The sequence below is a fragment of the Mytilus galloprovincialis genome, chromosome 5 (genome assembly GCF_965363235.1).
Source record: "Mytilus galloprovincialis chromosome 5, xbMytGall1.hap1.1, whole genome shotgun sequence".
NCBI classification, from domain to species: Eukaryota; Metazoa; Mollusca; class Bivalvia; order Mytilida; family Mytilidae; genus Mytilus; species Mytilus galloprovincialis.
Genome location: NC_134842.1, coordinates 56,554,321 through 56,576,602, shown reverse-complemented (window position 1 = coordinate 56,576,602; position 22,282 = coordinate 56,554,321). Strand labels below are relative to the sequence as shown.

At 31.2% G+C, this 22,282-nt stretch overlaps 1 protein-coding gene across 1 annotated transcript in view; it reads right to left on the bottom strand.

Annotated features, from left to right (window-relative positions):
• LOC143076091 (transmembrane protein 132D-like) overlaps nt 1-21,983 on the bottom strand; it is a 31,657-nt gene extending 9,674 nt beyond the window's left edge. Inside the window, exons 1-4 of the mRNA XM_076251727.1 lie at nt 21,802-21,983; nt 19,579-20,386; nt 17,189-17,338; nt 5,317-5,509 (exon numbers count right to left, since the gene is read on the bottom strand). Of these exons, the coding sequence (XP_076107842.1) occupies nt 5,317-5,509; nt 17,189-17,338; nt 19,579-20,386; nt 21,802-21,853 (1,203 nt within the window). The 5' untranslated portion in view covers nt 21,854-21,983. The remainder of the gene's footprint in view (nt 1-5,316; nt 5,510-17,188; nt 17,339-19,578; nt 20,387-21,801) is intronic.
• Nucleotides 21,984-22,282: the final 299 nt, after the last annotated feature.

Sequence of the window (22,282 nt, the reverse complement as noted above, 5' to 3'; positions counted from 1 at the left end):
ACTATTGACTATGTAGCCTTTAACCATACTATTTTTCATTTAACAAGGAAATTAGACTATGATAAAATATAGTAATACAGTTAAAGGAAGTATAAATGTAAAAAATAATTTTCAACTTTTTTAAAAAAAATTGTATAAAGGTATAAAAATAATAAAAAGTTATTTTTCAATATGTATTTGAATTTTATATTTTTATGATTTAATCTTTTTCACCCATAAAACGTAAATATAAGGAATAATTTTGAATGGTGACAAATAAGGGGAAGTAACTCTAGTTTAGTTTGTAAACCAATGCCATTGGCAATGGTGCAATTTATTTACGACCTAAAGCTAAGGTAATTGGTGTTAATTAACAGTGTGTTTGACACCAAAGCTGTCAAGTGAAGCCATGCACTTAATGGGTCACTTAATTTGACAGTTTACATAGCTAGGTGAACTTCCTGTTCATGGAAGAATTACGAATTTGCCGGTATTTCAAAGGACTATTACTTATGAAATCAATCTCAAGGCTAAGAAATTCGGATGAAATCGGGTCATTTTCGGAATTCCCGGGTTATTTCAATGACCCGGCGGGTGTTCCGGGTGATCCCTCAGAATTGTGAAAATCTCGGGTCACACCCGCAGAATACGGGTCAGTTGACAGGTATGAGGTTTATCGCATTGTTGAAGGCAGTTTTGGTGGCATATAATTTCTTAAACAACTTCATTTGTACTTTGGTTGTATGTTATCTCATTGGTACTCATATCACATCTCTTTTTTTTTGTCATATATGTCCTACCAACAACACATTGTTTTCAATATTTTAAGGTGTTACCTAACACTACAGGGAGATAACTCTGTAAAATCTGCTAAACATTTTAATTAAGTTGTGTTGTTAATGGAATATTAAGCTTCTCAATGATCAAAGTTAGTGTTTGTCAAACTGTTATATAAGGCCAACTAAAATTAATTAGTAGATTTTCATCCAAATTTTTGAAAAAAATGGGGCGGGTGGGAGGATTTTATATTTTAATTTTTATTTCTTATGAAACCCTCTTGTGACTTGTTCTTCATATATATATGCAAGTGTAATAATAAGCTTTAATATATCATGTATATAGATGTATAAGGAATCGTATATAATTTTTCAAAGGTAAATAAATACCTCTGATTTGGCAACCACTGTTCCACATGCAATTGCTGCTTTAGAAACCTATTTTTAGAAGACAGCAAAAACATAAAGAAATGCTCTCTTCAGTTCGACTACCTTCACCAAATTTATTTGTCTTTCTAAGCTATGTTTTTTTTGTCTCCATAAAATGAAACAAATATGCATTGGTATGCAATAAAAGAATTATGAGTACAGAATAAAATGAAAACTCAAACAGTTTTGAAAATAATAGGGTTGGTGTTTTTAAGATTCTTCTTGTAGATGCAAATATGATTAAGATGTAAAACACGAACTTAACAAAAAAGAAGAAGTTGTTTAATGACTCTATTGAGGATACTGGGACAGAAGGTGTTTGCTGTTTGTCAACAAAAAAACAATAGCCATGGGTAAACCTAAGTGTATGTTTGCCGACTTTTTGAACTCATTATACTGTCATAAATCCAACAAGTTTGTGCTTGTGTCAATTTTTTTAATCCAGTTATGTTTTTGTACCAATGTGTTCCAAGTTCTTTCTCTTTGGATATAATTCACAGTCCAAAATTTCTGCCACAAAGTCATTTTATCAATAAAAAATCAACGGTTTTCTAACCACAGAAATTTGTGTCATGCCGCGATTTGCGTTCTTGGACACAGCGTATTACTTGTAAACCGATTATTTTATACCCTTCTCGTAATCAATCTCTATTCTCGGTAGATGATTTTGTCATCATAGAGCTGCAGAATCATTTTAAATTACTCAAAGAAATACGAAAACCGAATTTTGAAACAGGAAGTTCTGAAGGAAACGAAATTTTTTACAGTTACCGGAAACGGAAATGAACAAAATCCGGAAATCGTAATTTTTTGAAAATAAACAAAATTGGGGCGGGACGATTTCGGAGGGGCGGGCGGGGATGAAAATCTATCAATTAATTTTAATTGGCCTAACCAGTGTAATTTTTCTGATTAAACGGTTGGTTCACTTTTTTTTGATTTTTTTGTATTTTTGTCAAAGGGTCAAAGTAAAATACTTTTAAGAAAATTAAACAAGCCAAATTAATTTTAGTTAAAGTGTTAGGTACCACCTTAAATGTGTCAAGTATAGCAGATTAAAACAAAATCATTATATTCCATTGTCAACGTAGCTTTGATATTTCCAACAAATCTATGAAATTTCAAAACTAGCAGGGATTCTGGTCAAGATCTATCGATTCCTTTATGTAATATATTCTATCCCAGTTCCTTGATGATTCAATAAGCATGTGAGATTTCAGCATGTGTAATGAACTAATCCTTCTGATCTAACAACTTCTGTAAATGTTAGCATTAAACGCTACACCTGGTCGTTAAATCTACAGGATCAAAGCTACAGACATTGTGCATTAGGTTTAATTCCATAATCAAAACCATACAAATATTATATTGTTTGGAATAAGAGCTGTAGATTAAATATTATATCATCTGTAAACAGATTAATTCCTGTTATATTTATTTCTGCTGCAAGTCGTGCCTGCAACACAACATCTTCAGAAGTTTTTACACAAGCGAGATAAATATGCCCATGCATAGGGGTAGTAATAATATAGTTGCTAGGTACAAATGTATGTGAAGGTCTTAATACAAATATGAAGATGTGGTATGATTGCAAATGAGACAACTGTCCTGACCAGAGACCAAATTACATAGAAGTTCACAACTATATGTCACTGTAGCCTTCAAAAAACACAAACTGTGAATTCAGCTATTAAAGGGCTCAGAAATGATAAATGTAAAACAATTCAAACAAAAAACTTCCAATCTGATTTATATACAACACAATAAATGATAAACACAAACATGATATACAGCAACAAATGACAACCTCTGTATTACAGGCTCCTGACTTGGGACAGGCACATACAGAATGTGGCACATTAAACATGTTTTCTAACATAAAAATACACTGAAGTTCAAGAAGGTGGAAATTAAGCATTGATGTCTTGTATTGATCTCAATTTTAAGGAAAAATGCAATAAAGGAAGGTCTAAACAAATTTTAAAGAAAACTTAAAAAAAAAAGGTAATGTATTAAATGACCAAATTGACCCCTCACTTCCGAATAACTTGAGGTTTCCTTGAGGTTTTGGCTGGAAGTCCTTTTTTTTCTCTATACATCACATGGTGTTACAGTTAATGATTTTTAAATAACAGGTTTTATGACAGAGTGATATACATTTTGTACAATTAAGTACTTAAACAGAAAAGATCAGAGAATATCGTAAGATGTATATACACCATTAATGTATAATACCAAGGTAAAAACTATAATTACATCCTGCGTATTAGGTGCAGTTTTTATTGAGGCAATACACAACTTGTTATAAAAACTACCTTTGATCTTTTCATAAAGACAAATTGAAACCTACTGAAATAATCATATTCCTCTTAACATTTGTAAACATGCTCTCTTCATATGTGTTCATATAACTTGTTGAAAAAAACATGTATTTCTTTTTTCACTGATAACGGCATTAGAGACAGGTCCCTAATATCTTATCATAAAAATATATATATCTGTAATTACTATGATTATGTAAATAAGTAAGTCAAGTCTGATATCAAATTGAGTTGGTAAAAAGAGTTTCTCATATATGTATATATATATATTGTAAAGTGGAAGTTTTGTGACAGATTATTTTCAGTAATTTAAAATAAGAAAAAAATGTGAAAATATCGCCTACTTAAAAATACAAAAGCAAATATAGGCCGCCATATGGACTTCGACAATGAGAAAAAACATAAAAACTAACTTCCTATTTTATAACAGAATGATTTAAGAACTTTAGACAAACAAGACAGTGTTAGTTTGATATTTAAACAAATTAAAACCTAGGACCATGACAGGAAATTCAACCCCATAAACTCGCCTTGACCCTAAAATTCAGGAAATTTAATCTCCATAAAAAATAAACCACTTTTCAGAAAAAACATGTCTTCAATAATCAAAATTCCTATAAAGATTTTTACTATGCTGAAATCTCAATTCTTTAGAAGAAAATTTACACATATTGATTGAATCACTTGTCAGACAGAAACTGTTGTAAACATTCAGGCTTAATGTTTCAATATCTACGAATGAAATGGATTCTTTATAAAATATTAAGTGCCTATTTATATTTGGTACTTTTTATTACAAAAAATATTACCATTAACATTCAGATATCTTTACTATTGCAATCCTGGGATTTAGTATATATCTGGTTTCAAGTATCAAAAGACTGATATTTTGACCTCGCCTTCAGATACCAAAAGATCATTTTGCCTGAGATCAGAATATACTCAGAAATGTGACTGTTACCTACAATATTTACCTAACAATAGGTTCTAAATGAGCTTGTTAACTGTTTTCAGGCAATCAAGTTTGAATAATATCAAAACTCTGACAAAAGAATTGCAATAAGTTGATTAAGTATATATCAGTTAACTGCTAGTAGTCTGTTGTTATTTATGTATTATTGTCATTTTGTTTTTTTCTTTGGTTACATCTTCTGACATCAGACTCGGACTTCTCTTGAACTGAATTTTAATGTGCGTATTGTTATGCGTTTACTTTTCTGCATTGGCTAGAGGTATAGGGGGAGGGTTGAGATCTCACAAACATGTTTAACCCCGTCGTTTTTTTTGCGCCTATCCCAAGTCAGAAGCCTCTGGCCTTTGTTAGTCTTGTATTATTTAACTTTTAGTTTCTTGTGTACAATTTGGAGTTTAGTATGGTGTTCATTATCACTGAACCAGTATATATTTGTTTAGGGGCCAGCTGAAGGACGCCTCCAGGTGCGAGAATTTCTCGTTGCATTGAAGACCTGTTGGTGACCTTCTGCTGTTGTCTGCTCTATGGTCGGGTTGTTGTCTCTTCGGCACATTCCCCATTTCCATTCTCAATTTTATTTTATATGGTCTTAATCAGATACCAAACTATCTTTTTTTCCTGAAATCAGATCAAGCACAGGAAATGGGACTGTTACCTAAGATATTTACCCTAACAACAGGTACCAGATGATCTTGTTTCTGTGATCTGATGTTGATGTGTGAAACAATCATGACTGTTACCTAGATATTTACCTGAACAATAGGTACCAGATGATCTTGTTTCTGTGATCTGATGTTGATTTGAGAGACAATTGGGACTCAGTTACCTAGATATTTACCTTAACAACAGGTACCAGATGATCTTGTTTCTGTGATCTGATGTTGATATGAGAAACAATCCTTGACTCCTGAGAAACATACAATTCTTGTTTGGATGTCCTCTCATACTCTACACTCCAGACAATACGACCAGTGTCAATCTTAGATCTATCATCTTCAACCTCCAACTGCCATTTAAATATATCCTGAATCCTGAAATGGAACAAAAATTTATCCTTAGAATTAAATAATGATCTGCATATATATTATATATATATATATAAGAGTATATTCATAAAATAGCATTTGAGAAGTCTGAACTGAAAGAATATAAAACATAGGTGGGTTTAGGGTAATTTCAGCCCCCCTCTTTTATGGAGCTACATATATGATAAATAGATATACAACCATCAGTCCAAATGTTTAAGCTAACTTGCAGGCCACCCTTTTTCAAAATCCTGGATTGGCACCTGTTAAAAGAACACATTAAAGTTCTCTTAAATATGAAATATTAAATTTAAAGATAAAACTTATAAATAAACTTCTAAATGTATTTTTTGTTTGATTTGATTGATAAGTTGATATATATCCTTTCATTGTATATTACAAGCTGGCCTAGTGTAATCAAATGACCTTCAGTAAGTTATATAAATTAAGAAATTAATGGAAGGTTTATATTTCATGTAATGTTGTAACATCTCAAACATTAAAACTAACATTTGATTGCTATCTTCATCTAAGAATATTTTTCAGGTTTGCTTCTTTCTGTCTTTTTCTTGTATTTTCATATTGTTTTTATTATTAGCACTACTTGCAATTGACCCCTTATAATTTTTTTCACATTAAACAGACTTTAAACATGTTAAACATGCAGAGCTATATTTTACTGCCTTAAACTATAGCCCTGATTTAATCTAAACTATAAATTAGAATGGTTTTATTCCATAATATGTGTAAAGTAAACTTTCTATACATAGTATTAGTAATTCAAGACAGGTTTTCTTTTTATCAAAAATTTAGTGTGTCAGAATTGATAAGTTTTCAATTCTTCCAATATGATCTACTTTTAAAATTTAAAATTTATAATACTAGTTATCAACTTTCACCAATGAATTTTTACCATAAAGATTATATGTTGACAGACTCCCAGGTAATAACTGACATCAAAGACAAGAGGCTATTGATCTTTAATGAGATTTTTACAGGTATGAAGGTAAATTATGTCTGTGGGGAGTCTGGAATAACTTGTACAATCAATACATGTCCCATATCTGACAAACACATTTTACAATTCTGTTTGGCTTCAATGGTCTAAGGGTAAAATGATTAAATCACATGGAAAATACATCTAATGAACAAAACAATACTGATTCATCATGTTAATTTTTCTCACTTTAAAGGAATATGGTCATGGGCTTGTTTCAAAAGAAGAACCTGTTAGTGTTAGGCAAAATTGAACTACGGGGTATAAGGATTGGCACGAGTGATTCACCAAGGTTTGCCAGATTTCACATTGCAAAATCCCTACCCAGATTTTTTTTTACTATAATAAGCTTGGGTGTATTGTTACAGTTATACATGTATCTTTGTGAATGAAACAAAATATGGAGTATGAATCAATAATGCCAACACAAAAATATCAGTAGACAGTTAGAGGTTAAAATCATGAAACATACAATGACTTAATTGGCCCGAAGTCAGCTACAATACATTTTTTGCAAAAAAGGCTTGTGTAAAAACAGTTTTCACAAAAATAAACTTGTTTACAAAATATGACATGTCAGCATATTTCACACGGCATATTATTATCCCATTCTTTAACTATTTCTGCTTCAATTTACCCCTTCCTACCATATCCTTTCTTTTATCCTGTAATGGCTAAATAACATGCAGAGCCATTGATATCTTCAAGTAGAGAACTAGCTACATTGATGTGGTTTACCTTCTCATACTAAAAGTATTTAATACAAGGCAAGGCCATAAAAAAAAATAGGTTTGTTTGCCCAAACGCTACCTACCCAGAAAAAAGCTGCCTACTCAAAATCTTTTATTGTCCTGATTTGAAGAAGTTTTTTTTTAATCAGATAGCCATGAAGACTTATAAACCATAGATACTATAAATTCTTTTTGTTGAAAAAAAAAAAGAAAATGCCTACCTACCTACCCACTGTCTCAACCTGTGGGTAGGGTTTGGGCAAACCAAAATATTTTTAATTGTGGCCCAATACACTCCAGAAAATGAAGATTATAATGTTAATATTCACTAGTATATTGTCAGCGTGATGGCAATTTAACATTCCGACAGCGATTTAAGTAATAATGTATGCATGATATGGTTTAAATCCAGTGATATGAGGGCTGCTTCAGTTACACAAAGTCTAAATGGATTACCAAGATAAGTGTTTTTTTGGTGTCTTTATATATTTCCGCTGTACAAAAGCCAATTTCAAAGTAGGATACTTTAAAGATCTAGTATTACAAGAGAGAAATGAAATAAGTGTTAACTGGTCAAGCAATTATTCTCTTCTTTAAATGGATAAATCCTACAACAGTTTACTTCAATGCTATCAAATTATAAGTTTACACCATGTACAGTAAAACATGAACCAAATTTTTCAGATATATGCAAGAAAAGGGAACATCAAAATATTTTTTAGTTATTATAAGGACACTCTGCTGTGTTCTAGAACTGAAAGTGTATATATCCCACATATTCTTTTTAAAATAATTCTGTCTAGCAGGAAGGTTGTAGAACAGAGCTGTAGGATTTATTAAATTTTTCCTCATATTTTTGTTTTGTAGAGAAATATATTATATTAAACTTCTGTCATCAGTCAGAATTCAAATTTTGTAGATTTAAGCTAGAAATTGCCTTGAACTGTATAGTAATAGCTCTTTGCTGTTCAATATGAGCCTACTTCATGTTTAAAGTTTTACCAAGTTCTAGAGCTACATTTATTTGTACCACGACTATATTCTTTATCTGAAGCCTACATTTTGAACTAAGCAAATTTCTATTCATCTCCAATACTATATTTTTGGCAATTTTAATACATCATTTGATTTAATATACATGTATTCAGTTTATTTAAGATATCCAACTGATTTTTTAAGTTATTTTTGTTTGGGGAAAATATTTATGGCTTTTTAAACAAATCTGGTAGTTCATTCAACCCTAATATTATGTCTCACATCAGATCAAAACATATACATTTTTTTTTCTTCAGTCAATATGTATTTATAAATATTCAGAAGCATATTCTTTTGAATGATTTTGTAAAATAAAATTTTGAAATATTTTGAAAGTTAACCAGTTTTAGTGAATTTGCCTATACATATAAAACGTAACTTAATAGCTCTAAGCCATCTCTCACAAAACTTAATCCCATTGGGGCCATAGCAACTGAACTTCATTAAAACTGAACAAATCAAAACATTAAATTTTGAAAAATAAACAACATTTTAACTACAATCTCCATGGATACTTCTAATCTTTAAATCTTTTTGCAAGTTAGAATTTCTAAAGAATCCATCAATGGTCTTCCTAACCTAATCCATCGGACACCTAATGTATAACAAACCCATTGAACCAAACTGATAACTTGGGGACCTAAAACTTTAATGAAAAACAACCTTTATAAAGGCTGTAAACAGATAAACCTCCCATAGGACACATTAAATCTTGACCAATGTCCACATCAATACAACAACAATAAATCACCACTGATAAATTACTTCTTCTTTCAATGGTCACCCTCTAAGCCAAGTGACCAGTAATTTATAGTCAACCCTTCTTATTGTACCACAGGAAATTAGAAAAAAATTCAATGAAATTTGACAATCAGCCTTTTACAATGTGGCTGTTTTGATAGGAATTTTAAACTGAATAACCTTTAAAGCCAACTTGTTTTTAAAGCAGCTAGGTCTCTGTACTCTTATATATTAACAGTACTGAAAAAAAGATGACAAAGCACAAAAATTCACAAAATATTACTCATTGCAGTAAATAAGCTAAAAAGCTTCATGATTCAGGGGTTGTTTTTTTACAAAAATTCTTATGATGAAAAGTTATCCTAAGTTATAAATACTGAACATGCTGAAATGGTCATGACTTTAGAGCAAATTTTAGCCCTAAGATTTTTCAGTTGCAGGACTGAAAATATAGACAATAGTTAAGGTTGTACCTGACAAATTAGGGTCATCAAAACCTTGAGGTGTATAACGATTTTCACATTTTCACCTTTCACACTCACTGTGTAAAATTCTATAACATAAAAACAGGTGCTAAAGTATACATGTACTTAAAAACACAATAAAACTGCAAAACTTAAAAAAACATAAAGCATAACTTAAATAAAACTTTTTTCTTTGGCATTGACTTTTCTACTGCTGGCATTAACCTTCAAAGTATAACTGATGATGATCTTTGAAATGATGTGTTCTAAAATAGAAGGTTTTTCTCCTTCACCAGATCAGGTGCTGTTGTTATGAATCAGCTGTTACTCTGTTAATGGGTAATAAAAAGATAAAAAAGATGTTTATCACATCAACTGATAAACTCAACCTTTGCCTAATGGGTAATATGTTATAAAATTGATGATGCACTATGAAGTAAGTGATCTAGCTTGGATTGACTGAAGCAACTAATGGTAAAAATCAATAAGACAGCAACCTAACTACACAAAATGTAAAAGTTTTCTGGATATTTGTTTTTTTCGTAAACTGTTATATTAACATAGGAATACATTGGCGGTTCCAGGGGGGGGGGGGTGTCCGGGGGTTGAAACCCCCCCTTTTTTTTGGCCGATCAATGCATTTGAATGGGAGCATATAGTTGGAACAACCCTCCTGGGTTGGGAACCCCCTCTTTTTCAAATGGCTGGATCCGCCCCTGGAATATGATCATGAAGTACCTGTGTAAGCTAATCACACAACTTGTTGAACATTTGTTGACATTACTGTTGTCGGAAATAGCACAAAGTCTTGCTTCTACCATGTTTAGCAAAGGCAAGACAAAAAAGAAATTCAGAAGTTATCCAGCAACAGATTTGAGAATAATAAGACCAAAAAAATATATATCTGTAAGGGTTTTCAAAAGCATTGAAAGACAAATAGATATCTATGTCCTTGAACATACTTGATGATGATGTCTGTATACGAAATATTGTTTTTTTTAAAGGTATAACTGTTTTATTTAGTTCACATATGTTTACCCAGCAAATACTTTATAGTTCAATGATAGTATAACAGTATATATTGTACCCATGAGCAGTGATATATAGAAATGAAAAAGGATTTAAGACAGCTAAATTGAACATGTTCAAAATGTACTTGAGTCTGGATAATCAATAGAAAGAAGGAGTTCTGTCAAATATACTTCCATTCCTATTTGACTTCCCATAATAACACCATAAACTTCAATTCCTGTTGCTCAAGCTACATTTATCCATCAATTAAAATACACACAACTCCAAATGTGGTCCCATGGGCTTTTATTTAAGGTAGCACAATACAAAGATTTTTCATCTCCAATCAGACATCTTTAAACTGATGTAGTTTCACTCATCTTTCTTTAAATTTTATAAATGAGGTACCAAAAGAAAGAAGAAGGATTAATCTTTCAAATTGTGATAATTTCATTATGACATAATTATTACATAATTAATTGTTATGTAATTTGTTGCCATATTGTGATGTCCATACTTGAATGAATTTAGCTTCTTTGTTATTCATAGCATCCCAAAATATTTTATAGATTCTTGCATAACACAGTTTGACCTCCAAAACTGTGTCTCAGATTTTTCCTATTGTATTTCATTCTCTCATAAATCTTCAATGAAGTTTGCAACATCAATTCATAAGAGACCACTAAATTAAATTGGGTATAAAATTTGTTCTATTGATGTTTTGGGAAATCTGAGACACAGTTTTGGAGGTCAAGCTGTGTTGTACAAGAATCTATACAATATTTTGGGATGCTATGAAGAACAAAGACGCTAAATTCATTCAAGTGTGGACATCACAATATAGCAACTAATTACATAATAATTAATTATGTAATAATTATGTCATAATGAAATTATCACAATTTGAAAGATTAATCTTTCTCCTTTCTTTTGGTACCTCATTTATAAAATATAAAGAAGGATGAAATGAATTACATCCGTTTAAAGTTTTCCGATTGGGAGTGAAAAAATCTTTGTATTGTGCTACCTTAAGTTAACCTTACATTTGTTATAATTACATCTGTGTTATTTGGAGGTGTGTTAAAACATTAATCTAACAATGATCATGCTTCTAATTAACTCTGACAAGATTCACTAATCATCCTGAGGTAATTATAGATATTGCAGCTACTTGTTTAAACCAGAAATCAAATAAATCTCAAGATACCTTTTCTTGTCTTTAAGAAGTAGAATAGTTAATTCATTTTTTCTTCGTGTTTATGTACATTTAAGAGAGAGTTTTCATGATCCTACAATTTAGGTAGGGATTCAAATTTGTCAAAGTGATTGTGTTAATGATGATAATGTTCAGCCTGTTGAAATGGAGAAAAAGAATGATTGTTGTGAAACGGCTACCGGTACTTAAAATCCATAACCATAATGACAATCCCCCTTTTAATTGAGTTTTACAACGGTTCATACCTTTTTTTGCCAGCATACATCATTGATTTATTTTTTAATTTGATTTCATTCTGAATAAATATGTATAAACAATATATTTGACACTGAACACTTTCCAAACAAACATGTAAAGGCACCAATGAATTCTCTAAATTTCAATTAATGCTCAGCTATAAAAATTCATAATTCATAATTCATATTTTAATGTCAAATATCAATATCATGTCTGCGACATGGCACTAAATGTATGCTGCAAATATTGCAAAGCAGAAATCAATAGAAGAAGTAAAGATAAATTGATAAATGTTTGTTTTTTGCACACAGTGCACAACTCCATGGGTAGTTAAATTCTGATCATAAACCTTCACCCTCTCCAGTAGCTTATGTTTGTTATTAGATACCAGCTGATGAATATAGCCTAGAAAAGGACAAAATGCAACTGATAAAAGTTTCTTTTTCTTCCTACTGGCCATATAACAATGTATAACTTTGACTGGCAGACCAAGGCCAACATAAATAATTAATTGCAGGTCATTGAGACTCATATAATTAATCTGTCTACCATGTCTACTGGTCAATATTGTTAAGTCTGTGGTCAAATATCATCTTTCATATTTTCAAACTTAACCTTAAATGCAGCAATCAATCAAATAAGTAAACATACATTAGTCCATGATATTGCCTGTAGTGGATAACCCCATCAGGTTGTCAAAATTGTAAAACCACCCCTCCTGGTATTATTATCCTTGGAATTATGTATGTTGCATAGATAACAACCAAATGAAAACAACTGAAAATGTTTTTCTTTTTGCTCCTATAGGCAATATTACATTGATGGACAGACTAAGACCAGTGTAAATAACTAATGACAGGTCATATAATTAATCAGTCTAGTGGTCAATACTTCTTGTCTTACCACTGACCTCACTGTACAGATTTGCATGAACATGTTTACCCAATATCTATATTTACATACAATTACAGTATGGAATTAGAATGTCAAGACTTGGAAAATAGAAATACCAGAAATGACAAAACAACGTTCTGATCTAATTTCAAGAGCATTAAAGAACCCCTCAACAAAATCAATGAATTAGAGTTGGCAGGTCATCAAACATTCCCCGGCTGTATCTTCTGTGTGTTTGGTATTAAGCTACATCACAGAGGTATTCCGAGACAAATTAAAAGATCAATAGAGATTGGTGAAGTAAAGCTGCTGAAGATGAAACATCATAAAGAAAAAACAATTTTCTACTTCATCTAACAACAGAATACTTTGTTACTCTTTCATTTATAATTGTATGTAAAAAGGTGTATAATTGAAATTATAAACATAAGCAAATTCTTGCCATACATAAGAGTATAAGAAGTCTTTTTACAAAACAATCAGTTAAATGTACATGTACATGTATATGCAGTTTCCTAATAGCTGTTTACTTTTTGAATGTATCTAAAGTTTGTCCTACATTGTACATTTATATTCTAGACATGTAAAAAGATTTACTAAAAGAAAATAAGCGACTATGGAATCAGGACTTTCCAGATGAACAAACCTCCTCTCAAAAGACATGACAGATACATGTAATCATGGTTATGATATAGTCTAAAATTACATTTCATAAAAATTCCAGCCCCAAATTTGTTTTGCCAAAGTTATCCTCCTGACACAAGTATTCAAATACTAAACCTAATACTGCTGATTTCAGCTTTGAAATAATTCAAAAGAGATAACACCATTAACAATTTTATTTGTTTTGAAATGAAACCTATCAAAATACCTTAGAAAAAAAGAAGAATGGCATAGAATAAAAAAGTCAGTAATACAATTTATGTTCTCAACATTCATGGCATTTTTATTGATTAAACCTGTAGATTGTTGCTGAGATTAATCCTCAAGCTGATATAGAACAAAAACAAAATGCAAACAAGCCTTGAGAACACAATAAAAGTCAACCACATCAACCTTAAAAAAGTCCTAAATAAACTGTAAAATTGAAAAAAAATTATTTACAAGCTTCAATAAATGACTCATTCTTTGACAGTTTTTTGAAACCAACAATAATCATAATAAAATCTTCCATACGAGTTGAAGGACCCGGAAACCATTTTCCCTGTTGCGAGTATGAGTATATTGGATTTTCATTTGTATAAATTTTCTCAGAAAACTGGTATACTACATCGCAATAAAATATCATTAGACCTGTCAATAGATCGATTAGGAATCTTTTTGCTATGATGACATTTAGATATATTCGCTGTCGATTTACAGAAACTCGATTATTTTTTTCTCTCCATTTTTTTCGCATTTAAACTTGTCAACTAATTACCTTATGAAACAACAGAAAAACATTCTTATTGATTTCTCCCTAATTAAAATACATTATACGGATTAGATATTCTATAGCAAGCTTACGGCAGAATATTTATCGGTAATAATTTGTTCAATATATGCTCTTAACATAACTGTTTATTCCACTTGCTGTCAGGGAATCAGCTTTGTCTTCTAAATCCTATCATTAAAACATCATCTTCTAAAAGATTAGTTCTTAAAACTGTTATCATTATAAAAATAAGGAGATGTGCTATGATTGCCAATGAGACATCTATCCATCAGAGTTCAAATGACGATCATGGTTTAATATCTTTTTATAAAGAGTGTATCTATAAAAATAAGAAAATGTGGTATGATTGACAATGATACAACTCTCCACCAGAGACCAAATGACATATAAGTTATCAACTAAAGGTGACTGCACAGCCTTCAACAATGAGCAAAACCCATACCCCATAGTCATGAGCTATTCCATGTTTCTGCACTATTTTTTGGATAATTTCTGCATTCACATTCTGAAGACTGAACAAAGTCTATGTAGAACATTGATTGCCAGGATCAGTGTTTCTTTCAAAAGTCTATAAAGATCTAATTCCTGTTTTATAATGTTGCTTTCTTTCATAACAATATGTTCTTGTTGGTAACTAATCAATCACTTTACTTGTACTAATCATTCCCATTGGATGCATCAGTAGTCATAAATGATAGCATTCTTGCTTCGAATTCAACAGTTCATGAGTTCAATGCCCAGCTTAATCATACCAAGGACAAAGAGGTTGACTTTAAATTTTTCTTCCCAGGACTCAGAATTTAGAAGAAACAGCAAAACTGATAGTCTTGAATTCAAAACAAAAAGTCTGGGGACATATCTTCCAGCAACAAGTATTAGATAATTCTTTAGGGTGTTATCCTGAATGAGTGTATCTAATTTTAACCAAGATATTATTGTCAATGCAGAATGATACTTTTAAATAGTTAAGGAGGGGGTGGGGCTGAGGGTGGGAGTCTTACAGTGTTTTGATCATATGTTATTGTAAAGCATGATAAATGCAGGGTATCTATTTTCATTTAACAACCTCTTAGTGTGAATTTAATACATACATGTACATTGTATGTACATTTACTGACCAGGTGAAACAACTTTTCCCCAAACATATCAGATATCAAAAGATGTAGAAGTGAAAGACTATAGGTCACGATATGGCCTTCATCAGAGAGAAAACCTCCACTACATAGTAAGCTATTACATGTATTTAGGGCCTTGATATGACAGAAATGAAAAATGTTAAACAATTAATAGAAGAAAACAAAATCCATAATTTGATTCAGCATATAAAACTGCTAATGGAATAAGATGTTCCATATGCTAGGTACAAAAGTCAAGGAATAAACTTTATAACCTGATAAATAGAAAGGATTGTGTGCGGTGAACTAATGGCACAAAAGGTATATATATTGTGTTAAAATGACAAATATTTTTACACAAACATAATGAGATATAAACAAGTTTTTGTCACAAAATTCATCTCTTGTGGACAGTTTTATTAGAAAAGTATAGAGGAATTTGAATTGCAAATTAGTACAAACTAGGTCATATAGTGTAATGATCACAAAATATCACTGTTCATGGCCCAGAAAATAACTTGCTAGGCCAGGTGAAACAAGTAAAAATATCTGTAGATCTGTTACTGATAAACAATGATACAGTGAAAAAATGTAGAATGCATAACAAATTGCCAAATTTGTTCCAAACATTGCATCCTCCCACATTTATTACCACTGATAAACACCATTAATAAATTGTTTTACTATGTACAGTCTTCATAACATGTCTCTTAATGCATAGATCTATAAAAGTTCACCAAGGCCATATTCAAATATTTTTGATAAATTTTCTTGCATCAGTCAAAATCTCCTTTAAATATCTAAGTATTGACAAAAAATGATTGATTTAAAAATCACAAAATAATTATTGTTAACATTATATTGTATACATCATGTACATGTGTAAATAAAATGTTATGTCAACATTCATTTTACTGTACATTCGTGTTTTAGTCAATGAAAAACTTAAAACATCCAAAACTTACAACAGACATTAATATTGAAGAGATACATTGTACATGTACAAATATAATTAAACATCTTGATCAAATGTTTAATGGTTTCAAAAATTGCTGATTAGGCCAAATCTACATTGTTAATGCATGTCTGAGACAGTTTTTATTTTTTTTTAAATCTGAAAAATTCATTTACAATACAAAATGATGTACTAACAACAAAATGGAGTTTAATATAAAAAGAAATGAGATGATATATATGCATAGTTGACACCAGCAATAATATATGGCTAGCTGTTATTTGAAGCAACAGAAAAACACAATCTAATTTTTACTCAAATACCAGGAATACAGCTCAAATCCATATACATGGACATGATGGAGGCTTTTCGAGACCTGTTACCCTCTATGTGTATACCATTTTAACAATAAGGTGATTCACTATCATATGCAATGGCTTTTCAAAGTGAATACTAGCTATATAGTGACCATTCACTCTGAAATTTCCATTTTATTAAAATTTTCATTTTTGATATTAAATCAGAGTGCAGTGGCGGATCCAGGGGGGTTCCGGGGTTGGAACCCCCCTTTTTTTTGGTCCATCAATGCATTTGAATGGGAGCATATAGTTGGAACCCCCCTCCCCTTTACTCTGGGTTGGGAACCTCCCCTTTTTAAAATGGCTGGATCCGCGTCTGGAGTGTTATCACTTTAATTCACCAGTAATCACCCTGTTCAAAGTCATGTTGTATCATGATCACTCAACACTGGCAAAAATGATCTTGAACAAAATCCCCAATGTGTGTACATTGTACATGTACATGTCTTGTGAAATTATTACTGACTGCATATGAACACCAACATTCAAGCTTACCTCGTAGAAACTTTGTAGGATGATGTATCTCGGACAAATGCAGTCACACTGCCAATTTTCTGTCTTTCGTTAATATCTACATGTATCTGCCACGGTCCATCAGCCTTGGCAATGGCTCCCGTGATAATAAGTCCATCACGAACACGACATCTACAATACAATTTCTTAGTTACATGTAATATTGTATATAAACATGATAAATGTGCAGTTTTAAAATACAGTCATGACGGTACATGCTACAAAGTAGCTGTATACACATCACTAATATAAAAACTATGGTTCAGTATATATACCGGTACATGTATTGTACATGTTGTATTGAATGTTTAAATCTTGAGGACACATGCAAGTCTAAAGGCTAACTGCATGTTTCTGTACATTGCATATTTATATTGCTTTTCCGGTAAGCTTTGAAATGCTTCAGGTCTAAAATAATGAATTTGGTACTAAACATCCTTAAGTATTTTTTCCGAAAATTTCAATAGCAAGTTACATGTACATGTATATAAATGTATATATGAATATATTGTAACAAGAAAACTATCAATGACTTATGGTTTCAACTTTGGGGTGAGGTAATTTAAGGTTAACTGATATAAGGTTTTCTTGGTTTTAAATTGTAGCCCTGATTTGTTTTCTCTCAATCATGTCAATTGATTTATGACTTTTGAATAGTGGTATACCAAATATATAGCTACTGTTTCCTTTATTTAGGCCATAAAAAAGAATAGGTTTGTTTGCCCAAACCCTACCTACTCAGTCAGAAAAAAGCTGCCTACTCAAATTCTTTTATTGTCCTGATTTGAAGAAGTTTTTTTTTAATCAGATAGGCATGAAGACTAATAAACACCCGATACTTCAATTCTTCAAATACTTCAAAATGCCTACCTATAACCTACCCACTGTCTCAACCTTTGGGTAGGGTTTGGGCAAACCAAAATATTTTTAATTGTGGCCTTACTGTCTCATTGATGATTCCAATGTCTACTTTTACTCTCGTTGACATTGAGTATAATCTCTGCACAAACATGACATAATATACAGATATACATGATATATTAATAGGAAAATAAATGAGGAAGATTGAATATTTGTTTTTTTTTTTATTGTCGCACAATGTATAAAGCTGGATAATATGTTTGATGTATATACATTTTTATTTAAATAAAAGTTGATTAAACTGTTAATCAATCATCCCTACTGAATGTACTTCATTTTGTAATTCTTAAAAAACTGACAAGATTGTAGGAGTTTTTGTCAAATTCATTTATTTATATAATACTTGATGACTAATTATTCACATAAACTAAGCAATTCCATCTCAGTTTTTCTCCAACTTTCTCTTCCTTTATTTATAATTATAAAAGAATGGTTTGCACGTCCTTCATAATACATCAATATTTCACCTGAATGTTACACCTAATTTAAATAACATCAGACAATTTTTACTAATTCAGGCATGTCAATTCAAACTTTTCCCAATAAATTTCTGTAGAATGTTTTAATTACAAAATAGTGCAGTGTACAAAAAAGGTGTAAATTACGTAATTTGAAATTGTGGAGTTCTTTCTTTTCTCTGATCCAGTGAATAACCCAAACATCAAACAAATTCAACTAGCTTTACATGTTTCTATGTTGTGGTTAAAATGCTTTGATCTTTTCCCTGTTCAAAATCTATTCAAACATTTCAAAGGTTTAATAGATACAAAAAAAGCAAAAAAAATTATTTAATCAACTTGAGTGAGCTTGGTCAAACAAAGATCATGTTCTGCTCTTTAAATTGATACCGGTAGACTTTACCAACCTTTAAAAGTAAATATTGAAATAGGAAGCCTAGCACTTAAATGAAAAATTCGGCTTAATCAGGGTTGCACATGGGACATGTGTACATGTACAATGTACAAAAATGTATGTGTGCATAATGTTATGAAATATAAAGTGACTTAATGTTACAAAGTTTGGTTTCAGTGAGCAAGAACTGAATTAAAGGAGTTTTATAACTTGTAGGTGTTACATGTAGTTAAGAGACATACATTAATGTGTTCATCATGTTCATGTACATGTAGGTCTAACATTCTGTCTGACATGGCCAGATGTACGCGTACAAGAATTTTATTAGATTTTACCATTGTTGAGACAGAATTTACTCAGTGTTCCTCTTTTAAAATCATATAGTGACTAGCCCCATATACAAAATGTATATTCAGTCTTCTCGATGAACTGTTAAATCAACAGGCCCAGAGCTCAGTTTTTGAAAAATTCTAGTTAGATTCTGTTGGTCTGTAGATATGATTTTTACAGGCCTGATAACAATTTTACAAGCCTGGGCTGCCACTCAGCGTGAAGACTGTATATTTAAGATTTGATCATGAGTACAAATAGGATCTTACCTCATCACAAACACTTGTATTGTTGAGTTTGTCTCTAATTTTACTGGAATTTCAAATATTGTTTTTGGTTCAAATACTTCTGTTGGAACATAAATACGAATTTGTTCATCTTGTCGAACTTCAAATGTATTTCCTGGATTTGACAAAATAACACTTAAAATTAATTTCCTTGGACTGGTCTCTTCCTCCTTTTCTGGTTCGGTAAGAGCTTTAATAGAATTGGATGCACTAGCACATTCCTGGTTTTGATTGGACGAAGATACAGCATAATATACATCCACTGAACTATTTGAATGCCACCATACATTTGGTAGACTAATAGTTGCAACACAGGCCTCTTCGTGACTTCCGATGACACAAATGGAAGATAACTCTGCTTCGGTGTTACGAACAAAGATGTGACCACATAACGTCCGAGAATAAACATTTGATTTCTGTCGATGCTTACTGTTTACATTAAATCGGGGACTAGCGTGAATCATAATTTGTAATTTTGGCCATTTCGGTGAAACTTTTTGACTTACAATATGAGCACTTACATCCATGTTTTCATATACAAAGTTGTTGTTATTGTTGCCTGCTCGTTGTAAGTACGATGCCATGTCTTCAGCATCACTGCCGGTAACAGTTTTATAATCATCAAAAGGGCCATTAAATGCATGGAAAGTTAATTTATCTGATTTTTGTGTAATAACGAAATTTTCTTCCTCGACTGCAGGATCCCATGGTTTATGTTTATTATAAATTGGTTTCAGAAAAAATCCATTTTCTTGGTTATTAATGGTTATGTCAACACCATATGAGAGTCCTAAAAATAATCAGAAGAATGTAGAATTGTATACAATGTGAATATCTTACAATAAAATGATGCTTGCAGGCCAATTATTATCAAATACTTGTATATATATGGGACATTCTTTTGGAATAACTTAGTGACTGTTGTCTGCTTGATCAGGGTACAGAATTTGTATTACATGAAAGGTTATATATTTTTTTGCCCAGGATGATTGAGTCAGTATCAGTCAAAAGGTATACGTGTAGTGTACTTGAATTGAAAGGCAAGTATAGTAAAAGTTGAAAACATGAAAAATTACAGAATCAACATCGTACAAATATCACAAACATACATGTACAACATATATCACATAGCTGTCAAATTCATCATTTTATGCAGAACCTGTTTTTATCCTTTCTAACTATTTAAGTTTATCATATAAGGATAAACTGTTTTAATATGTATTTTTATGGCAATAAAGATTTGAATTGAATATAAAATTTCAAAAAAACAACCAGGTTTAAACATCAGGTACATTGCACATTGCCACATTGTTTATGTTTAATATGTACAATGTAACATATGATATACAGTTTCTTATATTGGGGTCTTTTATACCTTGCTATACAGAATGGGTTTGGTAATATATGTGGCCTATAGTTGCCAACATCTTCATCATTAAATGGATGGTTGTTTATTTAATTGGTAATTATATACATGTTAATGTACAAAATGTACCACAATTCCTTATTTTATATTTATATTAATATGTGAATGATAATTTGATAGAAGGACCTTTTTCTGGATGTCATGATTGGGTCTCAATTTTTGAGGAAATTCAAGGTTTACCCTTTCGACATGCATCAAGAATAAAGCGATCTCATGAATAAGGGAAGTGATTAATTTTTCAGGATTTAAGAAAGACAGCTTCATTTTTGTTGGCAATTTGGGATTCAGTGTTTATTTTTTCAGAAGTTTGGGATGATACTCCCTACTTACTGTGAAAATATACTTATTTATATGAGGTTTTTTCTTTAAGACTTTTACATGTACACTACATGTACATTTAAACAGCTGCCCACATAATCATGAAAAAATGCAAAAAACTTCCACCACTTCCAAAAAAATCTTAACATACATGTATGTCAAAAAGGTATGACCTTCAATTTTAAATGAAAGCAATACACCAACAAAAATAAACAGTAAAACAAATATTTTTAACACATTTGACTAGGTCATTGTCTGAAAAAAAGTAAAATAAGTTGTGTATTGGGTCAGATATACATTCTTCATCTGGTAATCTAAGTGTTATCCTTTTTAACAGAAAATTACAAACATATAAACATCTATTATAACAGCGTAAAAAAGTGGTTTAGGCTTTCTATCGCACCCCCCTTTTTTCGAGAGCACCTGTCAGCCATCAGTTACTGCATCACATTTACACTCACCTATCACCACGGTCCACGCGATTAGATAGATTGTTTTTCTTTTCCAAGACATTATGGAATATTATTTTGGGTTATTCCTACATTCTAACACACACTACAAACAGCAAAATCCAACAGATATCATCGAATTTTGATACACATCAAATACGACCTGTAGCATCCGATCATTCAATACACAAAAATAGTTCCGGTAAAATGAAACTGTTTAGGATAACTGTCCTGCATGAATTTTTGACGAATTCACCTTAAAAAAATTACTTGTTATATAATTAATCTTTTAAAGGTAAATATGGCATGTAAAAACTGTCAAATTAAATGTTGATTTGGAATTATTTCTTTCAACTTTTGCTCTTTCGCGGATTAATATCTATGTTTACATTATTTACAGTCAATGAATGCAATATAAAGAAAACACGCTCATTAAAAAGGGAATACAACTCTTGAAGCTATTCTTAACATATTCTTATTGAAATGTAATACA